Below are 18,679 nucleotides of genomic sequence, written 5' to 3'. Positions count from 1 at the left end.
TGATTTATATTGGGTATTTGTTCATAAATGAATATATGGCACATGATTGAGATCCAAGTTAATTCTCTAGTCCCAAAACGTGTGACGCATGGATTGTGATTTGGTAGCATAGACAGGAAGGGCAGGTTGCACTTGATACTCATTCTTAATCTCCTAGCACCAGAAAAGGCAATGCTGGGAGTCCTTGAGGTCCAGGAGTCAGGAAACGTTCTCTGCTGTTTCCTCAGGGTGACAGCTCACCAAGGATCAGGAAACCCCAATTGATAGGAACCATGTGTTACCCAGAGTGGTCCTAAAGGGGAGGTTGAGACAAACTTCTCACCAGAAGAGGATGACCTTGTGACAAGATGTACCTGCCAGCAAGCAGGTCCTAGTCACCTAACCAAGTGGTGAGGGGTGAGGGGTGAGCAAAGGACAGTGTATCCAGGTTGAAGAGTTGACTTGACACAGAAAGCTGGTCCACCAACGCACCTCTCTGAAATCCAGCCTGTGAGTTGGTTTATTGCCATCTGACTTGAACGAATTAAGTTTCTGCTTGAAAGTACTTCATAAAGGAAGTATCTGATGGCTTCAGTGGCTGTTAATATACTGTCATACTTCAGCCATTGGCATTGTGTACATTCCCATTTATTTAGTAGTCAAAGAAGATAGAGTAATGGACAATTTTAGCTCAGTAACATTTTGAGTGACTGTTGCCTTTTATTAATTTATGCGGTTCTGCTACTAGATGATTAATGATAATGGTGGTTCTTTAAGGGTGTGCATGTGTGTCTGAATCCGAATATCACTCTTTTTGTGAAAAGATGTTTCCCATAGTGACAACACAGAAAGAAACCACTCAGTACAAAATTTCCTTTAAGGCATTTACCTCCTTTATGATGACTAACTTAAAATTATACTTTGAAGCTATATTTTACTGCTCAACTTGTAATATTTAAATGTGTCCTTGAAGACACTGTAAGTTTCCAATTTCAAGGCTTATTCATTCATTCAGTGTTTAGTAAATATTTGTGAAGTGGCACTGGGCTGAGTTCAGGGATGGAGTGGAGAACAGGGAGACTGCCCTTCATTGAGCTTCCAGCCTGGTGGGAGGACTCAGACATTAAATAAGGAATTTTTTTAGTACATGTAGGTGATTTAGCAAAGTAGAGGGAGTTATAAGAATACAGGTAGCCCCAGTTTAATTGGGGTGTGGTGAAGTCTTTCCTGAAGAAATTACATTTAAGCTGGGACTTAAGAGATGAGTTTAAAATAAGTAAATAACTGAGATTATGTGTGTGTGTGTGTGTGTGTGTGTGTGTGTGTGTGTGTGTGTGTGTTGGGGGAGGAAATTGAGAGCTTTCTGGGCAATAAGAACTCCTTTACACAGGTGAGGCATAGAGGAGCGGGTGCCCCACGAATGTAGGTTTAAACATTTAACATGAAAAATCCTTGACTAGGTTTTCAGGCCTGTTCAGTTTTGAATATACTATCTGGTTTTGATAATTAAGGTGGGGCAATAGTTCGCCACATGAAACATTTAATAACTTGTGTTTGTATGCAGATTAGACCTGATATATAAAGTGCACCTTGGAAGGAAAGCTGCTGTATTTTAATTCACTAGTATTTTAGTGTGTTTTATTAACAATTGGTATAGAGTCAAGAATTTGGAACGCGTTGCTGTGAAAAATATTTTTGTCAATAGCAGTGTTTGCTATGCTGGAATTTAAAATGTCATTTGTTTATTTATTGATTATTTGTCATTGCAAGTTGACTTGTTCAAATTATCTTTAAAGTGCAGTTAATTGTAAGCTTGTTCCACTTAGTAATTTAAATTTTTTTCTGCTCTGTTGTCTAACATATATTTATAATCACAGGAAATGGGGAAAACATTACTGGTATTGATTTCTTAATAAATGCTACTGCAGACCAAGTGGCAATTTCATAATTCTTAATAGAGTGGTTAAAACCCATGAGATTAATTGTTGAAAGAAAATGTAGCTTATCAATTATTGATTGGATAATTCATTGAAGTAAATAAATTAATTTTAATTATAAATTGACTAATTAACTGCAATAACTCACCGGCAGCTTTAGAAACTGTCTCAAAGTATATTTTCATATCACTCATGATCCTTGATGATATTATCTGGTTGTTGTATTATTTTTTAGGTAATACCTATTTTTTTAATGTTATAATTCCTTGTTTTCAAAACCTAAAACTCTGGCCATAATCCTGCTGATTCCTGATCAACAGTCCTAACTGTTTCTGAAGTCTGGTCTTATTCTGCAAGGAACAGTGGACTTCCTTCTCCTGAGTGGTTAGCGTTGTTGATCTAGCCTGAGCCTTGGGATACAGTCGGGAAGTTGTTGCTGACCTACTTCTTCACCTTCAGGAAAGGGGTCAGGACTCCTTCAGGGAAAACATTGCTGTGCCCGTGTAGGGTTAGGTCAATATGCCATGCAAAAATAAACCAAAATTATGTCAACAAGGCCCAGAGAGGATGAATCCATTCTAGCACCAATTTAGTTGTTGAAGTCTTCCTGGTGGTACTCTCTAAATCTGTTGCCTGTCGGAGAGTTCAAACAGTCCTTTTTATCATAATCTAAAGAAATAGTTTTGCTTACATAATTAGGGCCACTACTTGATTAGAGGACATTTTAAGGAAGTAAAATGTATGTGATACACATTATGAAGTGTTTGCTTATAATATGTCTATGGGTTGTATCATTAAAGGTACGTCAAGTTAAGGGCAAAATTGGTATTAAAATATCAATGATTAAAGAAGTGAGCAAGAACATCAATGTTTTCCTTTATTTGTGAATTTGTTTTGTCCTGGGTAGTGGGTGTTATATTCAGAAAGACTAACTGTTGATCAGTGAGCTGATGTGAGCTTTTGTAATTGTCTTCTGGAAGATTCTTCAGAAATGGTGCATTTTAGGCTTTTGATGGTGCTTTGACTTAGAGAAAAACATTAGTCCTTTAATTCTAAACCCCTGTTTACATTGTTTGAAGATAGTTTCAAGCCTCACAAGTGAATCTTTAAAATACTTCTTCTGCTCTCAAGTGTTAGTTTAATGGCTTGGATACCTTGCTGTGGCCCCTCTGTGCACATGACTGGCTTATGTTAAATGATTGGAAGAGCATTGCTTTGTGCTTCTAGGTGGATTGCATTCCCATAACTAATTATCAGTAACCATTCTGTGTAATGTTCAGAAAGGCTTTCAGGGGACAGAGGTAAGTCTTTCTAGAGCAAGTCTCCTAGCTGAGCAGTGAGAGTAAACCCTACTTCTTGGAAACTTTAATTTACTTTAGCATTTGATGCTACATCAGGGTCATAATCTGACAGCCTCACATGCTGGCATCTTGATTTTAAAACGCCAGTGAATCATTGCACAGTGATCTGTGAAGGAGCATGATTCATTAATTGCTTGTTATTCTAAATTTCCAGCGAAAAGCTTAGGCAGGACTTTGCAATGCAGGCTTCTAAATAATTTTAAGTTTCCCTTGTTAAAATTTTTAAATGAAGAAATTAAACAAAATTATTACTATATTCCATTATAATTCTTTAATTATCTGATTTTCTTGGTGGGGCTAGAGTGGCTGATATGCCAGTCAGTCAAGATGAACTTATTCATACATTCATTCATGCATTTATGCATCTTATGTGTTTATACATAAATATTCCTAGGATACATAATTTCTGTCTCTCTTCTATCTATCATCTGTCTGTCTATCTATCTATCTATCTACCTATGTGTTATCTCTTTGTATCTTTTCATTTTAGGCTCAGAGACTGTGAAGGATACAGAAGACATATTAAGATAGTTTTCTGCCTTTAGGTGCTGTTGATATATTTGTCTAAGTAAATATGCCATCAAATGTTAAATTAAAACACACACACACCACCACCACCACCACAACAACAACAACAACAATGTATGCTGATTTCCTTTTCTTTGATCACTTTTTGGATGTTGATTTTCTTCCTAACTTTTGATGAACACTAACATCATCATTGATCCTCTTCTGCAGAAATTATACTATTTTGACTTATTGCTTACAGTTTTTTAAATGTATGTGTGTGCAATGATATAGAAGTACATATGCTGATTTAAACACAAACTTTAAAATTAACATAACATATAGTTTTGCATCCTCCATTTTTAAACTTGATTATTATATCACCATTAATGTGTTATAATAGTTTCCACTTTTTCCCATTTTTATTGAGAAATAATTGACATACATCTTTGTATAAGTTTAAGGTATACAGAATCATGGTTTGATTTACAGATATTGTGAAGTGATTACAATTAGTTAAGCTAACATCTATCTTCTTATATAGATACAATAAAAAGAAATGAAAAGAAAATAAGGAAAAAGTCATTTTGTGATGAGAAATGTTAGGATTTACTCTCTTAACTTTTCTACATGTCATATAACAATGTTAACTGTAGTCATCATGTTGTATATTGCATCCCTAGTACTTAGTTATCTTATAACTGGAAGCTTGTACCCTTTGACTATCTTCCTCCAATTTCTCCTCTCCCCACTCTCGCCTTTGGTAATGGCAAAAAGTCTGATTTTTCTCTGAGTTTGTTTGTTTTAGATTCCACATGAGATTGTACAGTATGTGTCTTTCTCTGTCTGACTTCTTTCACTTAGAATAGTGCCTTCAGGGTCTATCCATGTTGTCACAAATGGTAGGATTTCTTCATTTTTTATGGATAGAAAACATTCCCACATATATATCGCACAACTAGTTAATCCATTCCTCCACCGATGGACACCTAGGTTTTATCCATGTCTTGGCTATTGTAAATAATGCTCCTATGAACACAGGGGTACAGATATAATTTTGAATTAGTGTTTTCACATCTTCTGGATATATTCCCAGAAGTGGGAGTGCTTGATAGTTTCCACTTTTTTTTCAGTTTTAAAACAATCAATGTAATAGATGTGTTTATACATAAAAATATTCCTAGGATACATAATTTCAACAGATTTTTTAAATTATATTTTTATTGATTTCAGAGAGGAAGGGAGAGGGAGAGAGAGAGAAAGATCAATGATGAGAGAGAATCATTGATTGGCTGCTTCCTGCATGCCCCGCACTGGGGACTGAGCCTGCAACCCAGGCATGTGCCCTGACCGGGAATCGAACTGTAACCTCCTGGTTCATAAGTCAGTGCTCAACTACCAGCTGGGCAATTTCAACAGTTTTAAGGTTTTTTGATCCATATTGACAAAATGCTTCTTCAAAGTCTTAACAAATTTTTATTATTAATTTATAATAATTTTTTACTTTATTTAAACTATACTAAAATTTACTTTGTAAAAATAAACAAAATATTATCTATTTAATAGGAGAAATATTACTTTACAATTAGTTTTTATGTCCTAAACAAGACATTTTAATGAAAATGTTCTTAAAAATTGTAGAAATAAACTATTAGGTTGAAAGAATAAACAATTAATACATTTGTAGAAAACCAGCAATTAAAAGGATGTAACATCCAGCAACCTTTGTAAAACTTCATATTTTGAGGGGAGTTTTACCCATATATTAAGGGGATAAATAATTTGATTGAATCGGACTAGCTCATACATGAAATTAAGATTATAATGTATTTTATTTTTAAGAACTTGGGAATCAAGGTATTGAAGATTTAAAGATTATTATTTTTAATGTAAGAATTGTGGAAACATTTGAATTTATCATTTAAGATGAAATTATTTTTCTTTAAAAAATACACCTAATCTATGAAATATAAGATAAAACTCTGTATAGCAATCCCAAGTAATGTTGACACTAATACGTAACATTTTCATTATCTCTGCTTTTCTATCTTTAGGACATCCAGGCGGAAATTGATGCCCACAATGACATATTTAAAAGTATTGATGGGAACAGGCAGAAAATGGTAAAAGCACTGGGAAATTCTGAAGAGGCTACTATGCTTCAACATCGACTCGATGATATGAACCAAAGGTGGAACGACTTGAAAGCAAAATCTGCTAGCATCAGGTCAGAATAATCAATGTCAGAACACAACTAATGGGGGAGGGGGTTTCATGACTCTTGTATATAAGACAGAGAACCAGCTACTTCCCCAGAAATACCCTAAGATTTAAATGCAAAGACTATTTTTTTAAAGTCCTAGTTTTAGTTCCATCAGTGTCCTGTGCCCTTTGCCATCTGTTCTTGATTATTCACAATATATTTGCATATATTCAACCTAATGATACCAATTATAATGTTACCTACACCTGATAATTTTTGTTTACCTTAGGCAAGTACCATGTTAGGATCCTTGCAAACATTACTTTTTCAGTACTCAAAAAATTCTAGTAAGGTCAATAGTAAAATTCTTTCTTAATATGAAGAAACAGACTTAATGAATGTGAGGAACTCGCCAAGAATTTGAACTAACAAGTGCCAAGCCAGGATTTGAATCTAGACCTTTTGGACTCTTGGCAATGAACATGTTTTGCCTCATCATGCTATTTGTATATCCAATTTGAAGATGTTTTATAGAAATTAAATATTGCTTATGGACACTAAAATGGAAAATTGATGATTCATGTCTGCATTTGCAGAGAGTAAAATTAAATAAAGATGAATCTGAGGACCAGAATGCTGACTAGGAAAGGACCTTGGGCAAATACTTCTGTGACAAGTATTATTGTTATTGAGAGTCAAGAATATTTTAGAATTATATTTAATAGATGGTGAATATAAGTATAGAAGAAACTGAGATCATGTAACTGAGCAAACATCCAAAAACAAATGTTGGGGAAAGACCAAGATCTTGCACCTGCATCACTTTCTTTTAAAGTTTGGAAACTGTATGATTTATGGAAAAATGTACAACCTTAAACCAAATGATCTTGAGTTTGACTTTTTAAATTAACTTATTGACCTTGAACAAGTCACTTAGTCTCCCTGAGCCTTAGTTCTTAAATTCATAAAATATAACTATTTAATTTATATGATTGCTGTGAAGATTGAATAGGATAATCTGATAGGTCCTTAATCTATGTGAAGCCTGTTCAATGTAGTTATTATTATTTTTTTTACATAAAGATGCTCAGTGATTTCATAAAACTAGCATACAAAGACTAGAAATCTTCAATGATTATTATTGTGAATTAATTTTTAAAAGTTTTTTTTTTCCTGAAGAGATGTCCAAAGGCTTTTATTCTTCTGGGGATCATTGAGGAAGATTTGCATTTCATTTTATACTTAAAGAAGGGGGTCATGTATCATGGCTATGAAAGCCTCAGTATAAAGATCTCATTGAAAATCATGTCAGAATCAGCCAACTATTTTTAATAAGAGGGAGATTATGGAATGTTGTACAGTGTACTATGCTTGTTGAAGATTGAGTTTTCAACTGGACAAATCCCATTTGGTTGCACCTTTCTGTCTCCATAAATAGAAATAAGTGAAAAGTTTTAGAATGTTAACACAGTGACAAGCATTCACTGAGGTTCTAGCAAAACCAACCTGTAGGGCAGTGATGGCGAACCTTTTGAGCTCGGCGTGTTAGCATTTTGAAAAACCCTAACTTCACTCTGGTGCCGTGTCACATACAGAAATTTTTTGATATTTGCAACCATAGTAAAACAAAGATTTATATTTTTGATGTTTATTTTATATATTTAAATGCCATTTAACAAAGAAAAGTCAACCAAAAAAATGAGTTCGCATGTCACCTCTGACACGCGTGTCATAGGTTCGCCATCACTGATCTAGTGAAATGAGCTAAAAATCACAGGAATGGTGCTGGTGACAATTGTGCATGTGGTGCTGGACCTTTGAGAGTCTGGAGGATGAGTTCTTTAAAAAGGAAAACTTAATGAAGACTACATCTGTTTAAACAGACCAAGTGGAAAACTAAAGACAAAAAAATCTTTGGCATTTCATGGATGTTATTGCCTAAGCCCATTGAGTCATGGAAAGAAATACCTTAAAAACTTTAGTTGCAATATTATCTTATGCATAACTTAAAGTTTATTCTCCCATCTTCTTGTAGAAGATGGGAGATATTATCTTATGCATAACTTAAAGTTTATTCTCCCATCTTCTTGTAGAAGATGGGAGAATAAACTTTTTCCAGTGGACTTCTGCATTATGATAGATCATTCCAGTAAAATGTGTTATTAATGTGATGAACTAAAACTATTTTTACCTTTATTGCCTTTACGCACTTTTGGAGATTTAGGCATTTATTCAAGCATTTAATGAGAACTTCTCTATTTAAGGCATTGCTAATCATAAATAAGATATGGCCCCTGCCCCAGAGGGTTCACAGTTCTGTCCAAGTTCAGATGGACCCAAAGGAGGGGGTGATTACTTTCATTTCAGTTGGTCATCAAAGGTTTCATAAAAGAGGAAATTTCTAAGTTGAACCTTGAAAGATGCGTAGTTATTCCTCAGATGGACTGGAGAAGGGCTTCTAAGCAGGAAGCTAGAAATAACATTGTGTTTTCATGGAGTAGTTAAAAAGTTCAGTCTGGCTAAGAATAGATTTTGCCATTGGTATAGAGAGGACAGATTGTGGCTAGAGAAAAAGGTAGAGAGAGAGGCAAGACATAAATCGTAGAATACCTGTGTGTACCACATTGTATTCCTTTGGTGATGGAATCTGAACATGATTAGATTGGAGTTTGTCATGATCCCTCCCACACAATTATGAGGATGTATTAGATAAGCACAGTTCTAAGACAGGGAGACTTGTTACTTAATTCATGTTGTTGAGGCACTGGCAGAACACCTAGAAACAAATAACCAGTAGCCGTTGGGTGGAGACCTCTTTAAAAGAGAACTGTAGGCCAAATAGATGGTGGGATGGGGAGTATCCAGGCAGAGGTGGCAGGTAAGCACTGTGAGTAGGCAAGAGGATGCCAATGGAAGAGGGTGCAGCACAGTCCCAGGAAACCCAGGTGCATAAGGAATAGGAGAAGGAAAGGAAACCAGAAAAGAACCTGAGAAGTGGCTGTCCGTGAGGAAGTAAGAGAACCTGGAGTGTATTGTCAAGAGCCAAGAGGAGGGAGTTTCAGAAAGAAGGGCTTAGTTAATAGTGCTGGCTGCTTGAAGAAGTCGAGTAAGGTCAGGGCTGCTGAGTCCAGCTGTAATTAGAAGGGCTTTGATGACTTTGCCAGGATCATTTTGTGATTGAGGCAAAAATCTGATTGCAGAGGACTAACGAGTCAGAATGGGAAGTGAGGCACTGGAAATAGAACTGAGTCTACACAGTCTCATGTTCTCAAGTAACTGCCCTGAAGGGAAGTGGGGGGGTGGGGGAAGAGAACATATGGCTATAACTATATTATTACCCATAACAGTATCATGAGCCTATAACAGCTGGCAGGCTCCATCTATATCTAGATTGACCTTTCTCTGCTTTCATATAGATTAGATATGTTCAAAGTAATGAGTGATATGGTCTTCATTTTTATCTTCAAAAAATGGACAAAATAAATTTTATGAATATATTCATCATTACTTAGACATTTATAAAAGATAAAATGGTTTATTATTCTCAGTAGTGGGTCCTCATATGGGAAGCATACCTCAGAGAGAAGTGGTAGAGGATAGTGTTTCTAATGTTTTACTCCGGAGCTAGACTGCCTGGATTTAAACACTGGCTTTGCCACTTATCAGCTGTGGCCCCATGGGCAGGTTACTTAGCCTATTATTAGTCTCATTGATCACAATTCTGTTTGGCACTGATCAGCTCCAAGGACATAGAAATGTTCTCTACTCCATCTTTTTCTACTTTTATTCACTAGGAATTTCTGAGCAGGTCCCCAACAAGGCTGGATTCTGAACAAATATGAACCGAAAGTATGGCTAATCCTATATAATAAAAGCCTAATATGCTAAGTTTCTGGTCATCCAGTCATCCATTCAACCAATCAAAGTGTAATGTGCTAATGATATGCTAAGGCCGCTCAGCCGCTCGCTATGACGTGCACTGACCACCAGGGGCCAGGCACTCTGACTGGTAGGTTAGCTTGCTGCTGGGGGATGGCGAGATGGGCCAGACATGCCCTGGAACCCTCCTTCAGTCCCTCCCTGGCCCCGATCATGCACCGGTGGGGTCCCTTGGCCTGGCCTGTAATCCAGGACCCCTTGGGGATGTTGGAGAGCCGGTTTCAGCCCAATCCTGCAGGCCAGGACAAGGGACCCCACTGGTACATGAATTCGTGCACCAGGTCTCTAGTAGGAATAACAGTGTCATGTGAATTGCTGAGGTTGAGGATAGAGCTTAGCGTAAGAGGTAAATGGGGCTGTTCACTGAACCCCACAATGAGGTGGAAATTACTAGCAGTTACAATTCAAGGTGGTTTCCAGAGTGCAACTCCCTACATGAAAGAATAGAAAGAACTCAGTATCTACAGACCTGGTATCAGGAGTTCAGGGTGGCTGAGCTAAGCACACCCAGTAATCCCCAGATTTAAAGATCAGATTCCTCATTCTACCTCTCCAGGGAATGAGGGAATAAAGGGGCAGAGAAGAGGCCAGAAGTGTGCTTAGTGAGAAAATCCCTACCCAAGGCAGGAAGTGTTCTTCTCATTAGCAAATATGCAGAAACAGCCTATCTCCCAGACACCTGCCTCCTTCGGTCCTTACTGAAAATGATGCCTGTTAAGCACTGATTTTCTCCTTCTCTGTTCTTTCCTCTCATTCCTTTTTAATATATATATAGAGGAAGGGAGAGGGAGAGAGAAATAGAAACATCAGTGATGAGAGAAAAATCATTAATTGGCTGCCTCCTGCACACCCCATACTGAGGATCAAGTCCACAACCCTGGCATGTGTCCCTGACTGGGAATCAAACCATGATCTCCTGGTTCATAAGTCGACACTTAACCACTGAGCTATGCTGGCTGGGCTTTTTGCTCATTCCTTTAAAGAAAAGTCTACCCTTAACACTGACTTCTCTTGTGAACAAAATCTCCTGTGCCTTTAATATTTCTGTAAGTTCTTCCACAACTTTTCTTTATAATTGAAAACTGGCTTTCCCCCTAATTGCCTGGTTTACTTAAATTTAATTAAATTTAAGTTTAATGTGTCCATTTTCCTCACCTGGCAGACATTGGGAATAATCTGCATATTTAGCAACTGGTATGGATACCAAACAATCAGAATGCCAGCCAAAGACTTCTAGTATGGCACCCGCAGAACACTGGCTGAACAGGAGTCCTGCCACACAGCTGGTAACAGGGAGAGGTGGCAGCCTCTTCACTGTTTCCAAAGCATTGCTTCTCCATCTGTCAACAACTTCTCCTTAGAAGTGAATACATCCATTAGTCTACCCTCTCACCATTTAATTCTTGCTTCCTCCTGATCTGCTGTGCACTCTCCTACTTTCCTCATTAATTTAAGCATCTGACTTCCCTTTCCTTTTCCATCTTTTCTTCAGTTGTCATTTTGGGTGTGGATATTGATAATTTTTTATATTTTCTCTTCCAAGTTTCTGTTTTTACTTTATCTATAAAAGTCTTTATCCCTATTCTGTTTCCAAGTCCCATAGACTTGGCCCTACCTAAGATTCAGTTCATGCCCCATGTCAACTTGGTGTTCCTGAGACGCTTGATCTTCAAGAGACCAAGGGCAAATTGTTCTCCAGAGCACATGTATTATTTTACTACATTCCACCTGCCCATGTGCATCTCAATGCCACTGTTTTCCATGCTGGTTAGAGAAGAGCTCTCTGTTATAAAATCTGAATTGCTTACAGTATCATCAGTAAATCAACTCCCCTTCACATTAAACTTATGGATCTGATGAAGTGGGTACCTTCTTTCATTACCTTATTATATAACAGGACCACCTCTATACTATTATCCAACTTTATAGTTTTGTCCTGTATATATAATTAATCTACAATACTACAACTAGAGTTTTTAAAAATACATATACATTTTTTAATATTTTCAACTTTTGAATTCTTAGCTTTCTTTTTATTTTTCTTCTTCCTAAACCTGCCCATCTCTGTCCCCATCTTTAGTTGCTTAAACCCTTCCTTTTTTCAAACTCATCAATCTATTAGCCAGTTTGGATTCCATCAGAAGCCATTTCAATGATGTCAGGATCTTAAATTTCCTCTTCCCCCTTGATTTTCCATCTGCTTTTTAAATCTTTGACATTCTGATGATCACACCTTCTCTTTCTCCTGCTCTTAATTCTAGGTTACTTAGTATTGCACTAGAACAGTGGTTCTCAACCTTCCTAATGCCGCGACCCTTTAATACAGTTCCTCATGTTAGGGTGACCCCCAATTTCATTGTTACAAATTGAACATAATTAAAGCATAGTGATTAATCACAAAAACAATATGTAGTTATATATGTGTTTTCCAATGGTCTTAGGCGACCCCTGTGAAAGGGCCGTTCGACCCCCCGAGGGGTTGTGATCCACAGGTTGAGAACTGCTGCCCTAGAAAGTAAGAAATATCATTTCTTTAATTTGAGACTTTCTACTTAGAATTGGTATTGTGATGCTGAATGGTGTTCTGTAATCTTCACCACCATGCCTATTTTTAAAAGACTTTGATTCTGCTTTAGCTCCCACACTCCCTCTCTGCAGGTGGTCTTGTTTCATTTTTTTTCTGGGAGTGAGGCCATCTGATAAATTCCCCTTCTGTGCGTTCTGAATTTTAAATTGTGTTTTAATTGTGATAAAGTTCATATTGTCATAGCAGGGGGCATTTGCTCTAATTGATCATCATTTTTATAAAGAGAATATCTGCCAAAGATCATAATAACAGTTAGTATTTATTAAACATCCATGTGCCAGACCTACATTAAGTGCTTTACAGACATTACCTCCTTGGACCATGGTGTGGTCATTGGAACTATGTAATAATATTTGGCTCAGTATCTTGGTTAATATCATAAATATTATTTTATAATCTCATTGGATGACTATGATTAAACTTTTAAAATACTAATATCCAAGGTACCAAATATTCTTTTGTGCTAAAAACCAATACATTCAGTTGTACATTATATGTAGAACAGCGTAAGAGAAGATAGTTAATGATTTGAAACTTCAGCTAGGAGGTAGGCTCTTAGGAATATTTGACAATATTTTTTCCTCCCTGGAAAAAATGTGAATTGCAAATATACTAATAAATTCAGTAATGGGAATGACATGGTTTAAATTTTTATATTACATTTATTTAATTTAGGATTATGCTAATTAAATATCTACTTATCAGCTTAGTGATGTTTAATATAGGTTCTTATTAACATATGGTTTCAAAGGCCAGTGAAATTGTCAAATCTAATGAAAACAGAGTTCAAAGACAAAATTCTATCATCCCATTCTTTTATGAGCCTCATAAAAATTCAGGGCATCTTTTAAAAAGCTGTTAGAGAATATTAACCTTTAACATCGTCATTACATCTAATGTTACCGCATTTTACAATGTCACTGACTCCACTTTTAATCTTAGGTAACTGATTTTGCTAAGCATGTTGTAAAACTACTAAAACTTCCTTTTCTCAGGTCTAATAGAGGAAGGTTCTGCTGCTCTCTCCTTTCTTTTTCTCTTTGGGTTGGTGCTGGGCCCTACGCTTTCTGCAGCGATGGAAGTGGTCTACATCAGCATTCTTCAGTAGGGCAGCCAGTAGCCACATGTGACATGTTGGCACTTGAAACATAGCTAGTGCAACTGATGAACTGAATTTCAAATTTTATTGAACTGAAATTTAATTGAAATCGCCACATGTTGCTGGTGGTGACCATATTGGAAGCCCAGCTCTAGTGTTCCTTCAGCACAGACTGAATTCTGAGGACTTCATTTTTTTTTCCTAATGGGTCTTCATTCTCTTTCTGGGAGCAGAAATAATCCTCTTTTGATGTTACTGGTTGATTTTGTACTAACAAAGGTATTTTCTTTTATTATAACTTTAACTTGTAATCTATGAGTTATAATCATAAACTAAAAATAAATTTGATTTTTTGTGAGAATGCCAAATTGGACATCTAAATCTATAGTCCTCACACAATAGGGGTTAGTATGTCTTTGCTCCTCTTAGGTTGGGTCATGTACTCTCTGGTAGACCTGTTTTCCAGATGTCTACATGTCTGTCTGGGAAAGAGCTTGGGCTTGAGTTTGTATTCCACAGTCTCACCATAGCTTCCTGAACACATTACTTCTTTCTCTCAGTCATAGTTCTCTCCTGGAGTTGGTAGGTTTCCTACTTCAGAGTGCATTTGGATTACTTGTCTTTCTGCTAACTTGACCTTTGAAGTTTCTATTTCTGAAGCAGTGTAGTACCTGATATCAGAGTGGTTGCTACATAAATTTTGTTTGTATTGAATAAATGAAAAAAACTATTTTATTTTAATAAATGCCCCTCCTTACAAAGTTTCCTTTCTTTTTCATATCTGTATACTGGGAGAAGGACTAAAAACGTATTTGAAAAAAAACATTGAAAAGAAGAGGCATCTGGTGTTTTGAAATAAATATTAATACATCATTTCTTTCTCTCTCTCCCCCTCTCTCCCACCCTCTCTGCCTGCCTGCCTCCCTACCTCCCTCCCTCCCTTCTTCCCTCCCTTTCTCATTTTTTTTTTTTTTTGGATATCAAGTACAGCATTGGGAATATAATCAATAATATTGTAATAAGTATGTAGGTATCAGATGGGTGCTAGACTTATGGTAGGGTCACTTCATAAGTTATATAAATGCCTAACCACTATGCTATATATCTGAAATTAATATGATATTTAATGTCAACTGTATTTCAAAAATAAAAATATTAAAAATAAAGTAAATGGCAGGATACGCTCTACTACAGGGTGTCCCAAAAAATGTATACACACTTTGAATAATTTATTAATTCCAGTGGGTTAAATATGATAAGAAATAAACATCAATTGAGCTATCAGCTGTTGAAGTGTTTATATATTTTTGGGATAACTTGTATACTTAGATAATTATCACTTTTATGAATCTTTACCTTCTAAAAACTTTTTGCATATTTTCATAAATAATTTGTCATTTATAAATGTTTAGTCAGCTGTAAATTAAATTATTCAATCTAAAAAGAGGGAATTTTTATAAAGCATATTATTTAGTAGACATTATCCTAGGTTGATAAAGACTTTCATTCAGTGAAAGTATTTATTATTTTGCCCCTGTCAGGTGACCAAAGAATGAACTGAAGCAGGTGAGAGTTAGGATAATGAGTCAATTATCTATAATGTAAGTGCCCACAGATATGTGTCAAATAAAAAAAAATGTTTTACTTGACGATTCTGAAAACATGATTGATGACTGGTTCTAAAGTCTTGGGGGAATGTAAGCTTTAAAGTGTCTAGAGACAAATTGAGAAAGTACAATTAACATCATACACAAATTTAAGGTTTCTTCTTGCAAAGCATTCAACCTATTGTCCAAGAAAAAGCTTTCATCTTGTAAGATGAAAGAATTAAATTGAAACTAGAACACTGAAGGCTACTACGGAAGCATGCATTTATTTGGGCATATGGTAGCAATCCACTAAACACAGTTATAGTCCATTGGAGAATAACCAAAACAGATTTTCCAGGCAAAGATTCTGCCAGATCAGGTTGCTTTTCACTATGGAAAAAGAAAGATGCAGAGAAGTACATATACTAATGTTGACTTTTTAAATTTCAAAGTCACTTTAATATCTTTTATAAAAGTATTGTCATCTTCTTTATAAATAGTTCTTCAGGAGCTGAGTGCCATAGATTTCCATGATCAATTTTATTATTTCTATTCAGTGAAGAGAGTTAATTGCATTGAAAAAGGCATTTGCATGCTCTTCAATACAATGAGTGTGTAACTGGAAATCAAAGGAATGTCTGGTTTGTTATTGATTAAAGAGTTAACTACAGACATTGAAGATGCAGGATCAAATAATCTAAAATAAGAGGTCAGGGTATGTGCATACGTGTTTTGCACACAGAGTGTCAAACACTTCTTGATTTACTAAGGACCTCTGATTTCTACTCTGGTTTATAACGGTCTTTTTAAAAAAAATTATACTTAAAAATACTGGCAAGAAATTGCATCAGATCAGTCAAATGTACTTATGGCAAAATAGTTTTAACTTTCAGAGAGGTTTTCAGTTAATATAATTGAAATTATTTAGTTCTGCTCTGTGACGAGTGAATTCATTATTTATCAGGGATAGGTAATTACATATTTGGCCTAAAATTAATCAATATGAACACAGAAAAGCTAGCACTCGAGCAGAATTGGAATCTCATTAAAGAGCAATTTTATACAGCATAGGGAATATAGTCAATAGTGTTGTAATAACTGTGCATGGTGTCAGGTGGGTAGTAGGCCTGTCAGATTGATCACTTTGTAAGGTATATAAATGTCTAAGCACTGTGTTTTACATCTGAAACTAATATAATAATGTATGTCAACTATAATTAAAAATTAACTTTTAAAAAGATAAATATGAAAAAGAGGCGACTCAAAGAAAGGAACAATTTTGTAAAGTGAGGTCAATTATAGCACCTATGGAATGAATAGAAAAGATTGTAAATGCAAGAGAATAAAATAAAATTTTTAATCATACTATTCTCCAAGAACTATAAAAATACCATAAACTTCTTTTTGTATTTAAATTTTATTTTTTTAATTTACTTTATACCTAGCTATTTTGAATAAGACATATAATGTTAATTCTTTTTCTATTAGCCAGTAGACAGTGGAACTAAAAATAGATCACAGGACAATTGGCTTTTTGTATGTGACTGAATGCTGATTCATACTATTTTAGGGAAATTTTTCTTTTAAACAGTAATATTGGAGATGAGCTAGAAATCAATAGCTTATAGTTCTGAAAAGATTATGAACTTTTTAAACAAAGAAACAATATTGGTGATCTGTTTCTGGGAGTACCACCTAATGTGATCAATGGGGAAATATCTGTTTGAATTATCTAGAACAGATAATTCATCTTTAAGACAGAGCCTCAAGTAGATCAGATGTCCAAAAAAGGAAGTCACTGGTAGGTCTGAGGGACAGTAGTGGCCGTGTCTAGTATCTCTCAGTAAAAAAGCAGCTTTGTGGAAGGGGCAATCCTAATGCCAATGTCAAGGTGAGAATTGCTGTCTGAGAGGATATGAAACCTGATCAACAGAGGTTTCTTGCACGTGGTGTTGCCCCAAATCTTTTCTCATCCTAAATCCTTAGTCTTTGCAAACTATTGCAGAACAAGGCTTATGTCTGTCTCTATCAGCCTTGCCCTTTTGATCTGAAAGGTCAAGGTAATTCCATTTCACGCAGATTAGTGCTTAAGTCCACATTCACAGTCTGTCCACTGGGGTGAAGCAGGATTGACTAAATGCTGATTCCTTGAGTCTCTGAGGTTGTTTCTGATGGATCTGTCTTTTCAAATCCAGCCCATGTGCTGTGGGCTGGAGACTGGATATGTGGGTTTTCTCCAAGACCCTTATGGGAACAACGAACAAATTTGTTCTTTGCATTTCTATTTTCAAAGGCCTTGGCTGTTATTGGAGCCTTCATCACATAAAAATGTATTTCCTAAATCTGGTTTCCTGATTGTGAAGTTCATAATTTAAGTATCTGATGAATGTACTCTTCTGTGTGAAAAATAGAAATTATTATTAAAACAAAGACTTCCCTTTAAGCAGACTATAAACTACTACAATCAGTGATTTCTGCTCAGTTGTTTTCATTCACAGTGGAAACTTGTCACTGGACATCAGTCAGCCTTAACCCAAACAATGTCGCGTCCAAGTAATGCCTTATTGTTTTCTAAGTTTCGATGTAAATGTTGGTGATGGTCTGCTTTCAGTAGTTTATTTGGTTACAAAAGAAATCAGGACATTAGCAATTTCCTTTCCTAAAAATATTAATTAGTTTTTGTTGGGAAGAAAAGTAATATGGGCCTATTGTAAATATTGTTGTTACAAAAATTCATAAAAAGTAGGTGTTTACTGTGTTCTTACTAGTAACCACAGCTGGTATACATCTTTCTAAACATTGTTTATACATATAATTTCTTTCTTCTCTATCTATCTCTTCATGTATATAGATGAAATGAGAAAATATTATTCTGAATGTGCATATATACTTCAGATAAACTACAGAAACTTCGTTTTACAATTTTACATTATGTTGTGCACATTCTTCTTAAAAGCCTCATGTTTATGCTTTTGTGGTATGGAGGTGTACATTATAATTTTGATAGATAGTACCAACATGTACTCTGAATTCAAAATAACTTCCTTACAGGAAATTATATCTATAATATATATTATTAAGAAACATGGTCAATAGTATTATAATAACTATAATTTTATTATTAGTTTTATTTTATTTTTTTACAAAGAGTTGGCTTCTTTCTTAGACATGAACATTTAGTCGGTCATACAAGATTATTAGGCTAAGAGAAAGTATATACTTTTTTGGATGCATTTCAAACATCTAAATGTGGTCAGCATTGTTTCTCAACAGGGCCCATTTGGAGGCCAGTGCTGAGAAGTGGAACAGGTTGCTGATATCCCTGGAAGAACTGATCAAATGGCTGAATATGAAAGATGAAGAGCTTAAACAACAAATGCCTATTGGAGGGGATGTTCCAGCCTTACAGCTCCAATATGATCATTGTAAAGTAAGTTGACCACATATGGTGGGTATCTTTTAAAATTAATTTTGATTT

General features: G+C 35.6%; 1 protein-coding gene across 1 annotated transcript in view; it reads left to right on the top strand.

Moving 5' to 3' along the window:
* The window catches only part of UTRN (utrophin), a 445,898-nt gene that overhangs the window by 303,592 nt on the left and 123,627 nt on the right, over window positions 1-18,679 (top strand). Inside the window, exons 53-54 of the mRNA XM_081094315.1 lie at window positions 5,839-6,011; window positions 18,475-18,631. Of these exons, the coding sequence (XP_080950441.1) occupies window positions 5,839-6,011; window positions 18,475-18,631 (330 nt within the window). The remainder of the gene's footprint in view (window positions 1-5,838; window positions 6,012-18,474; window positions 18,632-18,679) is intronic.

The sequence above is a fragment of the Myotis nattereri genome, assembly GCF_964212035.1.
Source record: "Myotis nattereri genome assembly, chromosome: 6".
Taxonomy (NCBI): Eukaryota; Metazoa; Chordata; class Mammalia; order Chiroptera; family Vespertilionidae; genus Myotis; species Myotis nattereri.
The sequence above is the reverse complement of the archived record's forward strand: the minus strand, read 5'-3'. Positions and strand labels throughout refer to the sequence as shown.